We start from the raw sequence: 21194 nt of genomic DNA on the forward strand, positions 1-21194 counted from the left end.
TCAAATATACAGTTCACAGTTGAGTTTCAGAGGATTTAATTTCTCGGTGTAAAGAGTTTTGTAATGGTGCTTTGTACAGTATGTATTCTAATTTTTTTTTTTTTTTTTTTGCACATAGGTTCAGTTTCCCTAAACTGATTTATTTGTACCAAATTTTTGTGTTGTACTAAAGTCCAGAGCACACAAGCTGTTATGAAATTCCTGTTCCACAACACTACATGTGTACTGAACTCCTGGTGTGTTTAAAAGGCTGCATTGATGGAAGTTCAAGCTCTGCTCCTCTGTCACAGCACCATCCTCCAGCTCAATGTAGCACCTTTTTAAACAGCACCACACAGCTAACAGGTGCCATTTGTTGTACTTTACACTATGTAGTAGGTTCCTGGCTCTGCACATCCTCAGTTCTTTGTCTGTAGTTGTAATTAGTTTATACAAGTGTAATTACTCCTCCACAAACTGACAGTTCTTAGTTTATCATTTCCATTGTATTTATTACAGAGTGTTTTAGCATTGGTATCATTGTATTTTCACCCAGCTGTTACATGAGCTTTAACAAAAAAAAAAAATCTGTATAAAATGGTTTTTAAGTACTTAATGTATGTACCCATGCAGAAGTTGAGCAATAAATTGTATGCTGTTTGCACTGTCACAGCATCAATGGTTTTAAAAGTTTAAAGTTTTTCTTCTTTAAAATGTAACAATGTCATTTTTAAGTAACTCGACTTTGTTTCAGGAGAAAATACTTGAAACTTGGTGACTTCCTACATGCTGTTACCTCCAGTGAGGAGTGTGCTGAATGTTCTAGTCAAACACAGCAGGTCTGACTTCTGGCTCTCAGGTACTGCCATGGCTTGGCAAGGACTTTATCTCAGCACTGGTGAACAGATGAACAGACTGCTCTCAAAACTCAGCAAAGCTACACCATCTTCCTGCAGGGAAATAAAGGCAAATTTGGTAAAGACTTGATAAAATTCATCAATTTTGGTGATAAATATTGTCCCTTAAAGGCTTCAAGTTATCCAGGCTTACAGCAACTCCCTATAAAGGTTGGGATAGGTCAGGATTTTGTATTTCTGGTTTTGTGGAGAGATTTTGGTGGGTTTTGGGTCTGTATTTTTGCAGTGAGGTGTCTCATGCTGTAAGAGCTGGCTGGTTTGTTTAATCTGTAAAAGAAACTCCTTCAGATGTTGGGGGCTTTTTTCCCTGTTTAGCTCTTTTTTTCAGTGGATCAGTGTGAATGCTCTGTGTGTTGTCAGTTCCATCAGAGACACCCCCTCATGCCAACCTTTAAATATTGTATGTACAGTGCAGTTAAATCCAGTCTTCCTACATCACTGCTCTCACAGCAATTTTAAGCAAGAACTACTCTACTACCAAGATAAACTAATTAAGAGTTGCACTTTTGTCAGGCAAAGGAGGCTGTATCAGTAATGGACTTCATTAATATCAGCTTGGTTTTATGTAATTGTTCTCAGTTCAAGTCCTCATCCCTCTGTGCTGGCACCTCCCCAGGGTTTGGCTGGTGAAACCTGGATTTCCTGCTGGGCACTGCACTGTTTATAGCTCTGCAAGATGCTACAGGAGGTGCAGGGCCTGCTGTCAGCTCCTGCTCTGCCTGGAAGCAGACCTCACAGCCTGAAGTAAGGGCAAAGCTGACTGGTGAAATATTTAATCATTCTTTAGTTCTGGTTCTGGCAGTGGGAAGATGGAGCAATCAGGCTGCACCCTGTGCAAGATCAGGAATGCTGTCCCTAGCTCCTTCCCAGGGTTCACCTCCTGCAGAAGCTGATCATGTACAGCTTTACAAGAACCTGCATTGTTTTCTGTTTCAAATTACTCTTCCCAGTGCATTTGTGGCATAGAAAGAGTATTTTATATGTCTTTGTATTTTATCACCAACTCTGTGATCACAACTGGAGCAGGAGTGCAAGAAGCAGTCTGCCCTGCTTGATGTATGGAAATTCCCAGTTACTTATGTCAGGTTTATTGCAGGCATTCTCTAACTTGGCCTTTCACAGGAAACCTGAACCTCTGATGTTCTTTCAAAGATTTTCTTGTGCTTTGTGAGCTTTCCAATCCATGATTTCTGGCTAATGGTGTTAGATTGGCTTAGCAGCAACAGCCCCAGCACAGATGCAGAGGAGCCTCAGCATCCAACTGTTCCACCAGGAAAACTTCACTAAAGCACTCTGACTTCATCCCAGCTTCCTCTGGGAAGAGCCCAACATTACCCCAGCCTTGCTAGGAAGGTAAAAAGTAGTTCAGAAATTTTACTGGTGATCATAAAATTGCTGTGGACATCCCAGATCCCAGCAGCTACACTCCTGACAGGTCAAAATGACAGAACAGGTATTTTAGAGAGAAAAACAGCCTCACACCATCTTCTCATTATAGCAACTCTCAAAGACTCTGATCATCTTAGCCAGGGAGGACTGCAGTGACATTTACCCAAGTCTTAGAAGAAGTGGCTTTGGCTGTACTGGAAGGAAGCCATCTGAAGTCTGGATCGCAGTCTGTCTGCCTCTAGTTCTTGAAAAAAGGTGTCATCATCATTGTGCATGATTGCTGCTTGCAGTTGCTGTATTTCCTTTTCCATCTTTGATCTCACTTCGCTTTTTGATTTTTGCAGCATCTAAAGAAAATACTGACATTAGCCACAGCATGTAGAAAGAAAAGGCAAATGGGAAAAATTAAAGAGTACTTACTTGTGCTTGTGCTTTCTCTCTGGTTTGGATTTCTTGGAATTCTTGAGATATAGCTTCTGCTAGCATGGAAAACTTAACACAACACATGTGTGAGTTGAACTAATTAAAGAAAGACTTCTAAGTGGAAAAATACGACCTGCCTGATGCAGAAGCTTTACCTGGTCTCTGTAGTAGTTCTCCAGGGACTCCAGCTCAGTCTGGTGCTCTCTCCATTGCTCATCGCGCTTCTCTCGAGCATAAACTCTCAGCTCCCTCAGTCTTTGCTTCTGAATTTCTAAACCTTCTTCAAATAAGTTTTTAAATATCTGCCAGCAATTAGAAAAAGTAAACCTGAAACTTTCCCAGGAACCTGTAAGTATACATTTACATTTCTCAGCTGCTTTAGCTCCTGCTGGAATGATGTTTACATGAGGATAGGCCATAGCCCATGAGAAAGCACAATTATGTACCTAGAAATGGTGGTGCAGATACAGCTGAGCTGGATTTGTATTACTCATTTAGCTGAAATTTTGATAGATAAAATAATTTTTCACGTCAGTTTAGTCAGATGACCCAACTGTGCGAGCCAGGGCCTTTGAACATGCACTGTGATTTACAACCCACCCTGTACTCTGACTTCAGGACCTTCATCCAGGTTTCCAGCAGCAGGAAATCCAGCCTGGACTCAGGCTTTCCATTCCTCCACAAGAACACTTACCAGCTGTAGCTGAGAGCTTGAGGCAAACAGCTCACAAATCCTTACCAGTGGATTATGCAGTAAACTTCTAATCTTTTATTTTGAAAGGTGACAACTGTGTATCTGTTCTTGCAGAGTTGTAATAACTCTCCTTGCTTTCCCTCACTCTGATGTCCAGCCCTACTTAGATCATATCTGTCACAAAGTCCACTTTGTTTTACAAACACAACTGAATAACAAGGCTGCCTGTTTGATCAGTTCCCTTAACTGAAGATTTAGATTGTTTTCTTTGGATGGTGACTGTAGGAACAACTTCTTAATCCTACTGTTTCTGAAACCTCATTTCCCCAATTTCTCATGTTACCAGCCCTGTTTTTCCACACTGATACTTCACCCTTTCTCTCCTCTTAGCCCCATAAATCATCCTTTCTCATTTCACAGTGGTTTGCCCTGCACTGGATCCACATTTCCAGAGCAGGAACCATTTCATCTGTGGCCTTGACTGATCAACCAGTCCTGGCTCTGTGCTTTGGTCACTGCAGGTAAGCACTGAACTTCCGACCTCAACCTCAGCACTGGGGTCCTGACAGGACACAATTCCACCCCTGCAGGGCAAGGCCCCTGGTGCTCACCCTCTCCTCGCGTGTCCTGGCCCGCAGCAGCTTGGCCCGGAGCTGCACCCTGTAATCCTCGTAGTATTTCCTGGCCCGCGCCACCTGCTGCCGCCTCTCAGTCACCTTGTTCTGAGCCCACTTCTGGCGCTGGATGCGCTGCTTGACTTCTTGCTAAAGGGAGAGCAGCAGCTGTCAGACCACCAAACTGCCCACAGGTACCCCTGCAGGCAAAGCTTGGTTAATCATTGCTAATTAGGGTCCTTTACTAAGGACCTGCTCCACACCCCAGCTTTGCAAGTTAAGGTGTAAAGCCTTAGTCACCACTGATGGAGCAATGTCTGTCACTGTCACAGGAGCTGCAACACGACCTCAAGTTTCTCCTCCTTGCACTTTTTTGGGATTTGTCTTAACATTTACAGCAACACTGCAGTGTAATGATAATAATATTCCATTCCCATGACCCCAGTAGCTGCACAACAAACAGATTATGTGGCATTTTGAGACCACAGCAACTCAAAAAGTGTAAAGTTGTCATAAGACAAAAAGCCACTTTAATGATGTGGAAATATGCATTTTAGATAGCTCCATGTGAAATCTCTGCATTATGTAACAAATAGTCTTCAAAGAACATACCAGTCTCTTGCTGTGATCTTGATCTCTCTTAATAATGGCAGCAAGCAGCTCATGTTTCTTCAAGGCTTGCTCAACCTGGAGGTTTAAAAAAAGCTCATTACTTGCATCATGCTGCAGGGCAAGCTGTTCTATGTAGCAGGTTTAAATACTGCCCTTCTGCTATGTTTTGGGGTTTGGGTTGAGAGTTGCCTTGTATAAGTTAATAACTTTTGCTTCTCATCAACTCACTTTTAAACTAAAAGGCTGTTCAGAACTAGCAGTGGAAACTACAAAATGCTTTTAAAACAGCAATAGCAACCCTAGGCAGTACTCAAGAAACCAGTATCAAAGAAGGACCCCAAGACTCAAGTGGCTGATGAAAAGTTGAACTCAGGTATGTAAATCTGTACATCCCTATTTAACCAAGCTCCCAGAACATCCTCCCACACTGTGCTGTGGGTGTGCAGGTGCCCTGTCAGGGTATCTCTGCTGACATTCAGCAGGTAAGAATGAGAACACTCACTTCATTCTGGAGTTTTGGTCTAGGTCTGGCAGAGGGTGCCTTGAGGTGCTCAGTTTGTGCAAGCTGCTGCTGCCACATTTTATTGAGAGTACGGGAGGAAATGTGCAGGTGGGGAAACTCCTCCAGGAGCTGCAGGAGGAGATCATTGTCTCTTATTGTCACTGTAAGATAAAGAAAGAGGTAAGCAATAAATTCCTGGGGAATACATTTAGTTGGAAATTCATCCAGACAGTGTCAGCATAGGTCAAGAAATATTTTACATTGAACGCTGTATAAAATCACCATGCTGCTGTTACCATGTCAAGCTAAGCCCAGCACGACTTTTCATCCTGCCAATACAGGAGAGAAAGCAATCCCAGTCTTTGGTTGTTTTTCTCTGAAGAATTGATTTTATAGCTCAGATGTCATTTCCCTACCCCACCACATCCAACTTAGACAGGTATCTCCTTCTATCTTCATGTGGTTATGACCATCACTAATCAGTGATTGCTTTCTCTCTCTCTCTGGTTGCAGCAACTTAAAATAAAGCCAGCACAGCCGTGGCACTGACAGATCCAGGTCAAGTAAACAGGTGCAAAATAAAGTGGTGTGCAACCAGCTCATTCCCATCCATTACATCTTTGATCTTCCTGGCAGGAAAAGATGATGGGGAGATGAAACAAAAGGGTATTTACCAAGTGTATGGCCTTCAAAAACTGGAATAAAAATAAGGCAGTGTAGCTGAGCAACATGCAGATATGTAGGAGATTATCTGGTGATCTTATCCATAGGCATGCCCAGGGCTGGTAACCAAAACTGGGCCTAGGATTTGCAGCTTAGCTTTCTTGGAGCATCACTTGCTCAGCAGAACCAGTGGCAGCATTAACACCACAGAGGCAGAGTGCTGACAGATCCTGCTCAATGACCTGTACCTGGCTCAGCTCGAGCCACAGGCTCAATTTTAAATCTGATACATGCTCAGAAAAATAACAAAAGGAGAGTTCAAACTGTAGTGGAATAAGCACAGGAGTAGCAGCAATGGAAAAAAGCCCTGAAAATAATCCAAGGGATTTTAAGGAAGTAGCAAATGGGTCACAATTTGAATGTGCACTGATGGTTTACATTTACGTAAAGCATTATCTTCCCTAACAAAAATCCAGACATATAGAGGTCAGAAGAAGGGAAAATGCTACAGCTGACTGGTATATGTTGGACTGGTGCCTTTATTCTTGGAGTTCAACGCATGCTTTCAAAAGATGCCAGTTTTCCAAGTATGGTTTTGCAGTTCTTACTTGGAGCTGCTTGCTTTGGCTTCATGATCCCTCGTTTTGGAATCCACTGGCTGTGTTTGGGATACTGAGGTGTGGTTTTTCTAGAATAAACTTTCACTCGCTGAGACACTTTTGGAGGTTCTTGAAAGACATTTTCTTTGTACTCTTGTTCCTTAGGAGCAGATGTAAAACAGATGGGAGAACAGGTATGAGAAGGGAAACACTGACAGAACATCGTTTGGCCATCAGAACTTAAATGCCTTTCAGACTTTAGAATGAGAACTTGGACATATTGCATTGGATTCTCCAGAAGGCCAGAATTTACAAAATGCAGGTCAGGGTTCAAATAAAGGTTAAATCTCATCATTGCATAACCTCAGCTCTTCTGCATCACTTAGCATTAGTAAGTTACTACTTCAGTTTGTACAATGTTGTAACTATGACACTGGAAGTCAAGGAGCTTTTATTCCCTAAAGTGTCTGCACAGACCATCTAGACAAATTTAAAAAGAAAAAAAAATCAACCAAACAAAACACAACCAGCAATCCCAACAGTGCATCACTTACCATTTCCTTGGCAGCTTCTCTGAGCTTGGAAATTCTAAGCTTCTCCCTCGCTTCAAAAATTCTTAGCTCATCTTCATAAGCTTTAGTGACCAGCTAGAACACAAAAATAAAAGGACTTGTCAGAGGAAATAATCAGTCCATACAGCCATCTTCTTAACTTGGTTGCTGCATGGGTCAAAGTAGCTTCTTCCACTTTAAACTCTTTTTTGCAAAATTTGGGGTTTAAGTCTCTTCCTCAGCAGGCTACAGATAAAACAGCATATGGTTACTAGAGGAGACCAGATGTTCCCATTACATACAAGTTCTGGTTTTGTGGTTCTAGTATAACTGTTGGTAAAAACTACCACGAGGTGCACTCCAAAAAGTACCTTTGCTTTTCTTGTTCTTTCGTTCCTCTCTCCCTGCAGGTGGCTGTGGATTGTCTTTATCTGGCCTGTTGCTCTGCCCCTCCGTTTATGTTCCTGGTGCTGGGACAGGGGTGAGGCTGGAGAGAGGGACCGTGGCCTGCCTGGGTACCTTGGCTGCGATGTGTCTATAGGGAAAGAGCATTCACTGAGTATCAAATTTGAGACAAAAACCCCAGTGTATTGTGACTAGGCCCTCATTTCAGAACCACGTCCCGTGAGCTTGTATTCTATCTCTCCCCCACCTGCTATATATTTTTTACTGCAGCTGTGTCACTACAGGACATGAAAAAACACAAGTGCACGCTGCTGCTCTCAAGGTGAAAAGAAAAAAGGGAAGTTTATTTTCTGATTCCAACATTTATAGTTTTCCAAAAGTGACAGTGGATTGGAGTGTGACAGTGCCACCTCTCCAATGACACTTGACAAACCAACAGTCCGCCAAATTTCTCCTCCTCCCTAAAAGAATGCACAACAATGAGTTATTTGCAGAAAGTGTGTGAGAAAGTTCACTACAAAAATGTCAACATCAGAAGGCTTAGAAAATCTTAAAAAGTCAAAGTGACACAGCTGTGTTTCACTTGTATTTTTTTTTTTTTGCAAAGTTTTACCATGGTTTTTTAAGTGTTAAACAGAAACTTGGTTGCAATTCTGTTACTGTAGCTCAGGTTTGGATCAAACAAATGAACTAGCAATAGAAATAGAAAAAAAAATTAGAAATGAACTAGTAATACAAAACTTAGTAACTAACTGTAATTCAGTGTAGCAGCTTTCTTTTGTATTTGTTTCCATCCCAATAGTGGCATAAGGGTTGTCACCTCTCCCAGCTGTCCTTCGGCCATAGTCCATGGCACTGTCACTGTGGTGGGACAGGCTGTCCTCATCTGTCAGCTCCTCTTCTCTCGTGGGCTCACCCAAAGCTCTCTTCAGCATCTAAGGGACAGATTTTTTTTTTGTGGGTTCAGGTTCATTAGACAGTTCTAATGAACAGTTCTAAAGTTGGAATGAACTAAAGCCAGGTGTTAGTTGCAGATTTCCTTTCCATCCATATTGCACTGATATTCTTAATTCTCTCCACTGTCATTACTAACGCTGCATTGCTCAGCTCAACAAAGAAGAGACTGCACTTACTAAATTCAGTTCCTTCAGCCTGCGAGACAGATTTTCTGATGCTTCATGAAACTCTTGCTGCTTAGGCACCTTCTCCTTTGTTGTTCTGTGGGAAAGTGAATATTCAGCTGAATCTGTGGTGGAATTTTCATATTTGCTAAAGCAGAAAACAGACAGATTTCATTTCTGTTCTGAAAACCTGACAATGACCATTATCTCACACAATTCCAGCTCACTTTTTGCCTAAGCATGCTTTTTTAGGATTAAGTAAAGCAGAATGTGTAAATGCCTATAACCATATTTAACAAAATGAGTTTATGTCAGGAGAAACAGGAAAACTTTCTGTGAGAATTATTCTTTCACTGTCACGCAGCCAAGGAAAGAGTGATCTTATTTAAAAATGGAGGAGGGGGCTGCCTGGCCATGGAAATCAAAGTGCCAGGGTGGTTCAGTACCAAAAATCTGAACTTGCCTTGTTGTTCTAGGCCAGTGCTGAGATTCAGGTCTTGGGGTTTGTGTTACTGGTTCAGCACATAGTGAGAGCTTTTCCTCAGAAGAGGTGGATATGGAAGACTCAGATACCAGAGGCACCTAGGAAAATGAGTAAAGGAAGGTTTTATAGATCATGTGAGTAGAGATGCTGTAATAGAACCATCCCAAACCTTCTGAGTATAGATATATAAAAATAGTTCTATTTCCAGGCTCCTGACTGCAGATAGTGTGCATTAGAGAATGAATGTTTAAAGAAATGGACCAGCAAAAACATGGAGGATCAGTTCACAGCTCAACCATGGAACCAGAACAGGGTTAAGGTAATGAGTATCTCCACATTCCATCTCATCAGCCTGGGACTGATGCCAGGTAGTGGAAATAAGCTGAATTTCCCTTAGTACAGACTGAGCTGCAGTTCACAGCAAGCCAGAAGAGAACACTCCTGTCCTTGTGCCCTTTAGCTGCACTGGTTTAGTTCTGGCTGGTAACTTCTCCATTCAAACTGGAGGAACTTGGGCTGGCATGGACATGCTGGGAAATGCACCAATGGAAAATGAGTTTTAGAGACAATGTAGAAGTAAAAGCTGTTTAAACTATTGGAACAAGCAAAGTCTGTGAGTACCTCTTGTGGTTGCAGAAGGCAAAATTGTGTTTCCAGAGAAAGAAACTTCCTTTACAGACACATTTCTATGGGCACAGATTGGTAACTGCTGATCAGTTTGTGGGTTTTGCATTATTCAGTTTTTGAAATGCAAAGGACAATGCAATAAAATAAACAGAGATAATATAATAAGCAGTTCATGGAGCTTTAAAAATGAGTAAATCCAAGTTTTATTTGCCAAAACCCCCCAAATTCTTACTAATTTAGAATGCCGATACTCTTCAGAGAAAGGACATGACTGTACTCCTGTGCTTTGTACATTTTTGATTAAAAAGCAAGATAACCAGTAACTGGTTGGTTGTGATAAATAGAACTCTGTGGGTGCTGGCTCTGTACATTTTGGAGCAAACAACTCCAGGAAGAACTAAGAACTGACATGACTCACAGACTGCACATAATCACAGTCTAACAACACTGCATCACTGATTGTATATTGGGGAAAGAAAGGCTAAAACAGGTTTGAAATAAGCCCAGAAGTGCCACAAGACAACAGACAAATTAAGCAGAAATAAAAAAATACTGATTGAAATTCCAAAAATTAAGATGCAACATGTACCTTTGTCACTTTGTCCTTGGCATCACCTCCCAGCGTTTCTCCCACTGCAGAAGCAGATGACAGATAAGTGTGAGTTAAAGGACTGTGCCTACTAATGTGGGCAACAAGGAAAAAAAGATGTGAGCCAGGGCCTGTGGATCCAAATTATTCAAAGAATAGAATGACAAAGCAACTGTGGTTACCCAGTTGTGACATTCATTTTGGTAATTTCTTCAGTCTTCAATGTTCAGTGTCATGGGAATGCTATGGAAACTAAAAAAGGTAAGCAGTGTTTCCAAGGCAACAGAGAAAATGAATACTGAAAAAAATAGCTTCTAAACCTTTTTTACAATAGCAGTTAATGGCTTTTTCTTAGAACTGAAACTGGCTTGTTTGGTCCATGTGTGTCTGCTCAGAATAAGCTCAGCCATGGGACTTATCTGCTGGAAGAGGTTTCTGTGGTATAGACCCATCTTAAAGGGATTAACTAAGAAAGGAGTTGAATTGGGGACATGGATTACTTTTTTCCAGTAGAGGAAACAGATTAAAAGTAACCTATTTTTGTTTCTCTGTAAAGCAGAGATAGAACTATGAACTTGTGGCTGAATTAAAAAAAAAAAATGCACTAGTAGATTCAAAACAATGTTTTTTGTGGTGCCAGGAAAAATAAATGCAACATTATAACACTTAAGAGTTACCCTAGAGGATGCAAATTTTTCTCTCACCAGGGATTTTTCTGGATGGAGGAAGACCATCAGAAACATCATGAAATTTTTGGGTAAGTGACTTTTCAATCTGCAATAAAAAGCAAGATGTGTTTTATAAATTCACAGGACAGTGCTGACAGGAAGCTCATACATTAGGTCTATCTGCAAATGGAAATCACTGCTGATTTTATAGATAGATAAAAATCACTATAATTATTTTTTTTACTATACTGTAAACTCTGTCATTGACTGTGGAGTTGTGAATGTAGACATGTATGAAACAAACACACCCCCCAAACTAAATTCCTCTCTGGACACTTCATGAAGAATGAATCCACAATCCAAAATTCCTGGAACTGAAATAAACTCTGACACATTCAAAAGTGTTCTTCAGGGACCATCTACTCCCATTCTGCAAGTAAACTAGGAGGTTTTCAAATGAAAGCAGTATTGGTTACTAAAAGAAAATGAAATAATCAAAGGGTAGGTTTTTCCTTACAGTAGGAATGTTCAGTGCTTGACTGCAAGCCAGGGCTGCTGCCTGTCTGTCTGAGCTGTGGTAATCTCTCCATGCCGGATCCGAGGGCTGGAACGGGGGCAGCAGAGGAATTGCCTGCTGGATGGGCTCCCCCAGTTTGGTAGCACTGACACTCAAACTGCCTTTGTGAGGTTCAGCAGCATGAACAGACTCCATCCCTCCTGAAGAGGCAATCACAAAGAACTTGAAGTGTTATCTGGGAAAGCAGAGCATGTTTTGTGCATTGTACATAACAAAGGGAAGTGTCTCAATAGCTAATGTGAGCTGCCACCTTTGCTGGATTGCATAGGACAGTGCTGTAACATTTTTCAGCCTTGAGAACATGATTTTGGATGTGAAGATCTTCCACAAGGACTTTTTAGTGTTTTGAACCACAAAAGAAAAGAATACAAACCACAATACAAATTAAAAACAGCCTAGCCAAGGCTAAATCCTAGCTAAGCAGAAATACCCCAGATAATGGAAGTTTGCCCACTATGAGAGACTAAAATATTGCTTTTCTGAAAAGAATTTATTTTAAAACATGACTAAAATGTTTCCATTCACAACTAAAGCTCTCCTCCACACTACCCTCGTTCCCTACACCCCTAAATCAAAATCAGGTGGATGAGCTGTCAGAAGAATCAATACTCACCATCTTCCCTTTCATTTACGGTCCCCCTTTCACTTTCTGAGAACTGTATGGGCAATGCTGCAAGAGCCTCTGTGCTTTCAGATTCTTCCACCTCCTTGTCCTTTTCTGCTAGACAGAGCACAGGCATTTGAAATTCTAGAAGTGGATGCTTAAAAAAAATTCAATTAAGATCTATAAAGCATCTTGCTATGAATTGTTGAGATGGACAATTTTAATGTCTGCTCATTGCGTGGTGTCAGCAATCCATACTAAGCTCAAAACAGGTCTGTTAAATTCTTATTTGTAACTCCAGTCAATGAAATGTTCATAATTCACAATATTTCCTTATGTCTCTACTTGAGGAGATGAATCATCAATAAGAACAGGAAGAATTGGAATCTTCTTATGAAAAATATCAAATAAGAATGAGCTCCATTTAAGTCATCTGCACACTACTCTTTTCAGAGCCATCCATGATGTTCTGAAGGGGCACACACTCCTATGAAGTCTTCTTTAAGAATGAACTCAACTATTTTTTTACACTTAAATAATACATGTTACACTGCAACAAATGAAACAAAGTCTTCAGAATTCTCCTATTGTATTGAACAAGATAAAATGCCTTTGTAGAACTGAATTAGAACTCAAACAATAAACCTTTAACCAAATAAGCTAGTGCAGGAGTCATGAAAAATAATGCCTGGAATATTTACTTCCAGAAATGTTAACTTCAGCAAGATATATTTGCTTATTGTGGGTTGTCTGGGGGTTTTTAAACAGTATGTATCTGAAAGAAGTAACTTTTTAAAAGGAAACAAACAAAAAAAAAAAGCTTAGGAGTCTAACTAGAGAAGAGTCTTAAATTTTTTTCTCAGTCAAACTCACCTTCCCCTCTCTTGGAAAATGAATAAGCAGTTTCTCCAAGTTTAATTAATTCACTGGTAGATCCTGAGCCATCTGTATCACAAGTTAGAAGAAAATATTCTGACTGGGACCTAGGGGGGAACATAAAGCCATCAAATATTTCCTCTCTCAGCCTCTGCCCACTCCGAGATGGAGCTGCTGAGGAGTTGTGCAGGAATGGCCCTGCTGCCACACAGCAAACCAGAGCAGGAGTCACAACCACCACAAACTCAGCTTAAAACCAGAGCAGGAGTCACAACCACACATTGAACTCAGCTGAACAAATCAATCTTTAAAACTGATCAAAGTTTTCAAGTTGTTTCATTCCACATAAAAAGTAAACTTAAGGGAAACAAAATCAGCAACTCTTCAAGGGCAAAAGAAGTCCCAGATGTAATTTTAGCCCAACCAGAGGAGTCACCTCACATTCCTTTTGGCATATGCAATCAGTAGGTGTCTATACTATTAAAAAAACCCTACTAATTTCTCTAGAGATAACAGTCAATCACTATGTTTAAGCAAACATTCAGAATTGTTCTTACCTTTCTACTGATGAGAGTAGTGTATGTTCTGTAAGTTGATCAGCAGTGCTTTCCAGCTGCTCTTGAGATGCAATTTGAATTTCTTCACTGGACAGCACATTTATCTCAGCTGTGCATAACCAAGAGGTAATTATTTTCAGGAAAACTACTTCTACCTATAAACTAACAGGTACTACTCCCAGTATCATCAAAACAGTTTATGTGTAATATCAACATTGTAGTGTTTCATCTAAAATGATGACATGTAATGTTCCCCATGAGCAGAGGGGGGAGATGGGGCAACTTGTATGGTAAATTTTGAAAAATTATACCACTACCATATATCCCCTTGTTCCAGTTATTAATAAACCTTCCTTCTTCCTCAAAAGAATTAAACTGTGGACTTACAGCTAGAAAATTTGAGCCACTAACCCCCAGTGGGTAACAAAACTGGCAGTGTGAGGGAAGGGCAGTACAGGCACTGAACATTCCCACTGTCCTCTTTGCTCTGTCCACTCTGGACCAGGTCAGGAGGAACTCAGGCACCAAGTGCTCTCTCTCCCCTTATCACAGAGTGCAACAGCCAGTGAGATAGTGCCAGCTCTGAGACAGGAAGACCAGTACTGCCTGCAGTAAGATGCCTCTGCAAGGCTGAGGAGCTTCTCTTCCCATTTTCCTCAAATTAACCCCTGCTATGGATCCACTCCCAAGAGCCTCTTCCCAGGAAAGGCTGTTGTCCCCCTTCTCTCCTAGTAAGTAAAAGGGACATTTGCTCATTCTTCCAATTAAAGCCAACATTTCCCTCCTTGAATCCTAATCCTGAATCATCTACTTATAGGCTGAAAAGCAACTAACAAAGGATGAATTGTCTAGAGTAGGTTTCTGCCACAAAAATGGAGCAGAAAGATTATGTAAGTTTGGGGGGAAATTATCTATTTTATTATTGTTTATGAAAAGAAGGAATGCAAATATTCAGCTTCACCCCTGAAATTTTCCTCCCCTGAGGTCAGTTTTGTCTTTCTCTTCTCTCCATTGTCAAGGTTATCAGTAACAAAAAAACCCAAATAAATCTTTGCTACATTGGAAGCACTTTGGGTTTACATCTCACCTCCAGCCTGAGAAGACGTTTCACTGACTTCTCTAAGATACTCCAACAAACCATCAAATATTTCAAGGAGGTTTTTGATAGATTCCCTGTCTCCTTTCACAATGTTCTCTCCTTAAGAGAAGGTAATGACACATATTAATAATTAGTACTCCACAGAGGAAAAATTATCAAAAGTAGGCATTTTCTGTAGAAGGGTTTTTGGAAATTCTTGTAAAGGTGTCAGCTCAGAAGACATCTGGTCATTTATTTATGACTATGTAGGTAAACTTAAAGTATATTTTAAGTGTCCTAAATTTGCACCTTTTCAGTTCTAATAAGTTTATTGATGCTGTAACTGCTGACACACTCCCAAAATAAATATTCTGGGATATTTTCAGGGACAATTGGTATTTAATATTTTTCTTTTACATAAAATGATAGCATGAAGCAGTCTATGGAGTGGCAGCAGGATTGTAAACACCAGTCACTGTGTACAGGCACCAAGCCAGATACTTCTCATCAAGCAGTTTTCATTCTTTGCAGATTCTGCTGTGTGAGACCATCCACAGGAATACTCAGGGGAAGCCAGTATCTGTGTACAGATAACACAACACAGCTCAACTCCTTACTCACCAACTTTTAAAAATCTAATAACAAGTTTGAAACTCCAGGGTCATGTCTTAAAACCCAGTGTCCAATTGTACATTATGATGCACAGTGTCCAAGCCTGAGCCAGTAGCAGATTTCAGGTAACACTTTGGCAGCCAGATGAAGCATGGCTGGATGTTAACTTTAACATTTCTTACTCTTATTTACTCTCTGCTTGCTGTTTCAATGTATAATCTGATGTCCAAGGCAATGGGTCAGAGTTCTGGTGACATCCACTACCATAAGAAGAGATTCCATGCAAGTATGAGAGCAAGCTGTGTAACACCTGGTTCCTAAAGTGTTTAAATCAAACCACACAAATACTCAACTGCATTTATCTCATTAAACCAAGTACTTACCTGTGATGTGAGACAAGCTGACCTGCAAATAGTCCAATGCCAGGGAATCTATTACTGCTTGTACATTATGTGCATCATCCTCTTGGCTTCTGGGAGTAGCAATGAAATCTATTTAAAATAAATAATAGATTTTAGACTATTAAAATGGATAGCTTGTTGCAAGTACCTTAACAATGAAACTGCTTTCATTTCTGCTTACAAGCTAGTATTTTTTCAGTACCTTGTGCGCTTGATGAAAAGCCCAAGTATCATCAAATATAGTCCTACCAAAGCTTTTATAAACACTGAGCACAAACTTGTAACACCCCTTGGAAGATGTGAGGGTTTTATCAGGATTAAATTCAAGAACAGATTACTAAAGCATTTCTCCTCCTCCACTCCCAGCACATACCACACCTAGTTCCGATTATCAAACTGGAACTGCAGTTTGTGTTACCTTTCCCTGTCACATACTAACTGCACTACAATGTATTCTGCTTAATTTCTGTGCTTACCTTTAACAACATTTCTACCTTCAATATGTGCCACTTACCCCAGTGCTCTTAAAATCTTCTGCACTCAGTAGTCTGGCACTTCCTACGCATAACAGCTTATAAACAAAGCAAATGCCTAATTGTATAGCCTTTGCCTAATGCTTGTCACTGGAGTCCAGTGGAGTTGGGTTAAAGCAGGGTTAAATCACAGCTCAGCTTTAGCAGACTCTAAGTATCAAGCATTTTATAAGAACAGACTTCAGTGTTAACACTGCTGTAAGATAAAATGAGCCAGTTCACACCCTTCAAAAGTATTATGCCCACAGACAGCTTTCAAGGCCTAATTTACAGTAGTTTTGTTGTGGCTATCCCCATAGCTGCCATTCATAGCAGTCCAAAGTTAAAATAAAATTGGCCAATATCACTTAAATCTTCTTAAAGAATGACAGTGTTCTATTCTTGTCTTTGGGAGGATGCAAATACTTTAAATCCCTACATCTGTATGAAGCTCTACAAGTTTCAATTTTATTTAGCTACAAAATACACAGAGACAAAAATAAAAAACAGATTTAGCAGTTATCATTCCTACCTGGTACTTTTTCTCCTAAGATTGCCTCATAAAGACGAACAAACAGGTCAGCACCACATTCTGAGAGATGCTTTATGTGCTGGTTTATGTGACAGGTCCTGAAAAGATCATTGGCAACATCAACCCAATCTGCTCAGAAGAAAAACATTAATGTCAGAACTGAAAGACACAGAAATAAAGATGTGGTTATTTACAGTGAAAGGTAACCACTGTGTCTTTGGCTTCACCAGAGGTGGTCAAACACAGCAGGCTGACCCATCCATCTAAAATATAAAACATTGTTTAAGTGCAATCATAGCCCAAATGGACTTGGGAGGTGAAAAGCACTGAAGTACCACAGGCTGGGACAGTTGTTTTTTTTTTTTTTTTTCACGTAATGAAAAACAAATCAGCATCTGGTCTCAAAGCCAAGAACTCCAAACCTTCAAGACCTTAACAAGCCACGCTTTGATACACCATTTATCAATGATCAGAAATGACAGGTTCTTTTTTTTAAAAACATGAGCTCTGACAAACCCAGGTCTAATAGTCTTAGGCAATGTCATCACTGCCAATGTAAATACTCCTCATGAAAAGTAGATTCTACTGTAATTAATTATTAAGGATTAGAAGAATAGAGGTGGTCTCAGCAAGTGCTCAGCTGAGCACAATGAGGTCATTAACATTGTGATTTTCCCCAAACTTTGAGACATCCAAACATCCATGTGCTTTGAAGGACACGTATTTTAACAAGCATTAAGAACTTTAATTTATGTGAGAAGGCGTAAGTCCCCTTTGAAAGGAAAAAATACAGAATTACTACAACAGAAACTTTGTAGAGTTTTCAGCTTTCTGTACACGAGTGTTACTTTTCCACGCCTCTACTCCTCCTTCAGTTCCAGATATCACTTTAAGTTTCAGATGCACGAAAGGTTAAAGCAGCATCTCCTACACTTCAGGCCGGTGTCTTGGAACACTTGAATTGCTGTTTATCTGTAGCTTTATTAAGTTAAAAGTGTTGCCAGGAAAGGAACAAAGACAAAAGAAGGAAAGGGGGAAGTTACCGCAAAGAGCTTAAAAAGCCGTAACACAAGAAAACGACAGCTTTATAAATGAATAAACATGAGCTGAATGGATGAGCATTATAAATTAATAAATAATGAGCTGAATAAAATTGTGTCAGCGACGCGAGCAGCAGGGGGGGTGGATGAGGGAAAAGGAAGCTCTCCGGATCGCCCCCCCGGCTCTGCAGGAGCCTGACCGGCCGCTGCTCCGGGAGCGGGAGCGGCCCCAGCGCAGGCCCCGCAGGGCCGGGCCCAGCGAGCCGCGGTCGGAGCCCCCGGACCCGGCCCTACCTGCGCCCTCAGCGCTGCCCATGGCGGCACCAACGACCCAGGCCCGGGCCCGCCCCCGCCATTTAAACCGCGGCCTGCGCGCCCATTGGGCAGGCGCTGCAGGAAGGGGCGGGGCCGCGCCCGCCGGGGTGTCCGGCGCTTTCAGGCATGGCCGGTGATACGGGAGCGGGGTGGGGCCGATCCCCTCTGTAACGAGACTGGGAACAGCTTTGAGTTTCGACTGGGAGCGGGAACGGGGAGCAGAGAAGGAGCCCGTGCCGCAAAGCCGAGCCGCAGCCCCGGTCACGTGGCATTCCCCGCCGCTCCCCGGTCACGTGACGGGCGGCCCCGCCGTTCTCCGCCCGGTCGCTCCGGTTCCGCCCGGCCGGTGCCGCCACCGGCGCAGGGCCCCGCGGGCCGAGGGCCCCAGGCGGCCCCAGGACGCTCCGGCCGCTGAGCACGGCTGGCGGCGTAAAATGGCGGCGGGGAGGGGGGTTTGTCCGTGAGGTTCCGCCTTCGTCACCTGAACGGCAGGAGGGGGTTGGCGCTTTCTCGGTAAAATAGGTGGGGACAGGGCCGGCCTGGGGCGGGGGAAAGTTCTAGCACTTGACTTCGCAGGCTGATCTGGGACGTTTGCTGGCCGGTGTGTCCATTACCGGGGGTTGGTGTTAATTGCCACGATACAGGTTTGACAGGGTAATCCGAAGGCATTTCTGCATGAAAGGAGAGCTAAAACCTTAACTAAAAATAAGATCCATAAATGAAAGTTACTGTATTAGCTGCTAGCATGCAGTTTAATGGACAGGTTGGATGGTGAAAGTCTGTTACTTCCTTTCTGAGCAACAGTATTCCATTCTCCTTAGGAATTCTGGCTTTTCCATGTTGAAAGCAAAAATGGTGCCTTTTATCATTAAACTCCTTGAGCACAACAAAAGCAGATGAGGTTCCAATTTTGACCCAGCAATTAAACCTCAGTGCTGTGAGCTCCAGCAGCCCACGGGCGTCATTTGTAGATCCAAATCCAAGTGTACACAGCACCTTAGGAACACAAAAGAGCTTTTGCTGTGTGCAAGCAAACACAGATCAGGGCTATCGAAACTAAACACGGATTTCAGTTTGCAACACACACAACGCTGCACAGCTGTGTTGATTTGTTTCCATGTGGTGGCTATAATTAAGAGAACACGGGAAAATCAACGATGTTTAACTTAGGAGGGTGGAACAGAAAAATGAGGAAGTTTTTGTACAAAGAAAATTGAAAGGAGTTCCTTGCAGACTTAACTGCGTGTAGACAAGGCAGGGACTGTGTTTTTGTTTAGTCTTTTCAATTCATTATATCCTTAGAAAGATTAAACAGCACAGTAACAAGAGCCTCAAAGTTATGCACAAACAAAATCAAATTAATCTGTGTTAAGATAAATGCAATAAAGCAAGAAAATGTATTTTTACAGCATTTGCAAAAATCTTTTTCAGACTCATCGGGAACAGGAAGCCTGTAGGGTCAGAAGGTGGAGGGTGTTAATAGGAGTGTTTGGAGACAAAAATCTTTCACAAGCCATATTAAATAAGTAACTCTATACTGAAATAAAACCTGGGGAGATTCCTCTACTAGAAATTCGCTGGGATAATATTAACAAAACCAGTCAAGTTGGAGTGCTATTGAAATAAAAAATTAATTGCAACAAAAATGGTTAAGCAAGGTGGAATTCCAAATTGCTGAGGGTCAAACAACTGTGGCTATTCATAAACAAAATAAGCCTGACTTAGGTGTTACTTTTGAGGACAATATCACACAGACCTCTAGTCTTTGTTCCTAAGAATAGAGCAAGGTTGGCAGTTTTTTTAAAAGGCTAGAAAATAAGACATAACAGATCAAAAACATCTTTATGTTTTCATTATGTAGATCTGTATGATGTTGAGATCTTAAATGCTGTGAATTTCTTGACAGTAAATTTAAAAAAAAAGCAAGGATAATTATAAGTGTGGAATTGCTTTAAAAGGAGGAAAAATTACACTGCAGCTTTGGTTTATTATAAAGGAGGTGACTTAGAAGATATTTATGTCCACAAACAGTATAAATAAACAGAAAGTTATTACTCACATTTTCTACTAACTCATTGTTTTATGCCCCTTGTTCTTATCCAGCAATATGTTGAAAATGAAAGTAAATGTGCTTCAGGTTGCGTACACTGAAACTGTAAAACACATTGTCGTGGTATCTTACAAGCTAAGGGCATAAATAGAACCAAAATGTGAAGAAATGGCCATCAAATACTTATTTTTGTCCCAGAAAAGCCTTAAAGCACAGATTGCTAGAAGGTGGGAGGATATAAACGGGAAGTGTTTTTATGGCACTTCTTCTTCCTTATGTTGTTTTCATTTCTTCCCTCTCTGCCTGCAGCAGGTGGCTGCGGGTGTTTGTGCTTAAAACTTCAACTCTTGCGTGTGTAAAGCCTCAGGGCGCCGGACACTGGCCTGGCAAAGTCGGTGGGTGAGCAGCAGTGTCCCCTTGGAGTATTGGGTGTTTTTATGCCGTGCCTTCGGAGCAGCATTTCAGCGCCGCTGCACCTCAGGTGACCTTTGACTCAGGTTACTGGCCCTGGTGTAGAATCCAAAAAGATAACACTGGTAACTTTACAGACACCTGTTTATAAATATTTCTGTTTACATATACGTTTATGAACATTTTAAAAGGCAATAGGTAACAGCAAAAAAGAACTGGCCTGAAGAGGTTTGATGTTATTTTTGCATTGAGCTCTCCAGGATCCGCACATCTGGCTCCTTCCGAGAGCGAAAGTCACAGGTGGGCATGAGGCGAATCTACTGTGAAGTATCAGTTATTAGCTAGAATGTTTATTTAGTTAAAAACCTGGGCTCATCTCGAGCTATTTCAGGAGTATTTTCACAAACAGATCTGTGAGAACTGGGGGACTGCACTGCGGACATCAGCGTCCTTCTGCCCTGCCGAAAGTGCTGAGGAGCTGAGCTGCGTTCTGAACATGCCAGGCAGCCGAAAGCCTGCACTTATGGAGGCTGGAAGAGAAAATTCTCCATTTCCATTTCCGTCCCCCTCAGGCCGGGGTGCCCTCAGCGAGAACGAGGCTCCCGCCCGCAGCGGCCCCGCGCAGGCGCGGGCGGGGGGAGGGGCACTTCCGGCCGCGAGCTCAAAGCCGGTCAGCCGGGCGAACCGCGGCCACGCCCTCGCGGAAGGGGGCGGGGCCTCAGGCCGGTTCGGGCCGCTTACATAACGGCGGGGGTGGGGCTCGCGCGTGCGTCACGCGCCGACTCCCGGCAG

The 21194-nt window shown here is 41.9% G+C and overlaps 1 protein-coding gene across 4 annotated transcripts; it reads right to left on the reverse strand.

The window, feature by feature from the left end:
- Positions 1-457: 457 nt before the first annotated feature.
- Positions 458-18385, reverse strand: CEP95 (centrosomal protein 95). 4 transcript variants are annotated; one of them, XM_018918897.3, is made up of 23 exons: positions 17921-18385; positions 16587-16715; positions 15525-15632; positions 14539-14649; positions 13452-13560; positions 12892-13001; positions 12028-12135; positions 11355-11554; positions 10874-10943; positions 10170-10213; positions 8933-9051; positions 8482-8617; positions 8169-8283; positions 7315-7478; positions 6947-7039; positions 6402-6552; positions 5131-5291; positions 4629-4703; positions 4014-4166; positions 2864-3010; positions 2706-2777; positions 2449-2632; positions 458-929 (listed from the first exon to the last, which is right to left on the reverse strand). In XM_018918897.3, exons 1-22 carry the CDS (start codon positions 17940-17942, stop codon positions 2456-2458), a joined length of 2574 nt encoding a protein of 857 aa, XP_018774442.3. In that variant the 5' UTR covers positions 17943-18385; the 3' UTR covers positions 458-929; positions 2449-2455. The 4 variants fall into 4 exon arrangements, with proteins under 4 accessions (XP_018774442.3, XP_018774443.3, XP_018774444.3 ...); XM_018918898.3 differs by having other exon boundaries at positions 12028-12132; positions 17921-18384; XM_018918899.3 differs by having other exon boundaries at positions 8482-8566; positions 17921-18381.
- Between the last annotated feature and the right edge of the window lie 2809 nt (positions 18386-21194).

The sequence above is a fragment of the Serinus canaria genome, chromosome 18 (genome assembly GCF_022539315.1).
Source record: "Serinus canaria isolate serCan28SL12 chromosome 18, serCan2020, whole genome shotgun sequence".
In the NCBI taxonomy this organism is placed as follows: Eukaryota; Metazoa; Chordata; class Aves; order Passeriformes; family Fringillidae; genus Serinus; species Serinus canaria.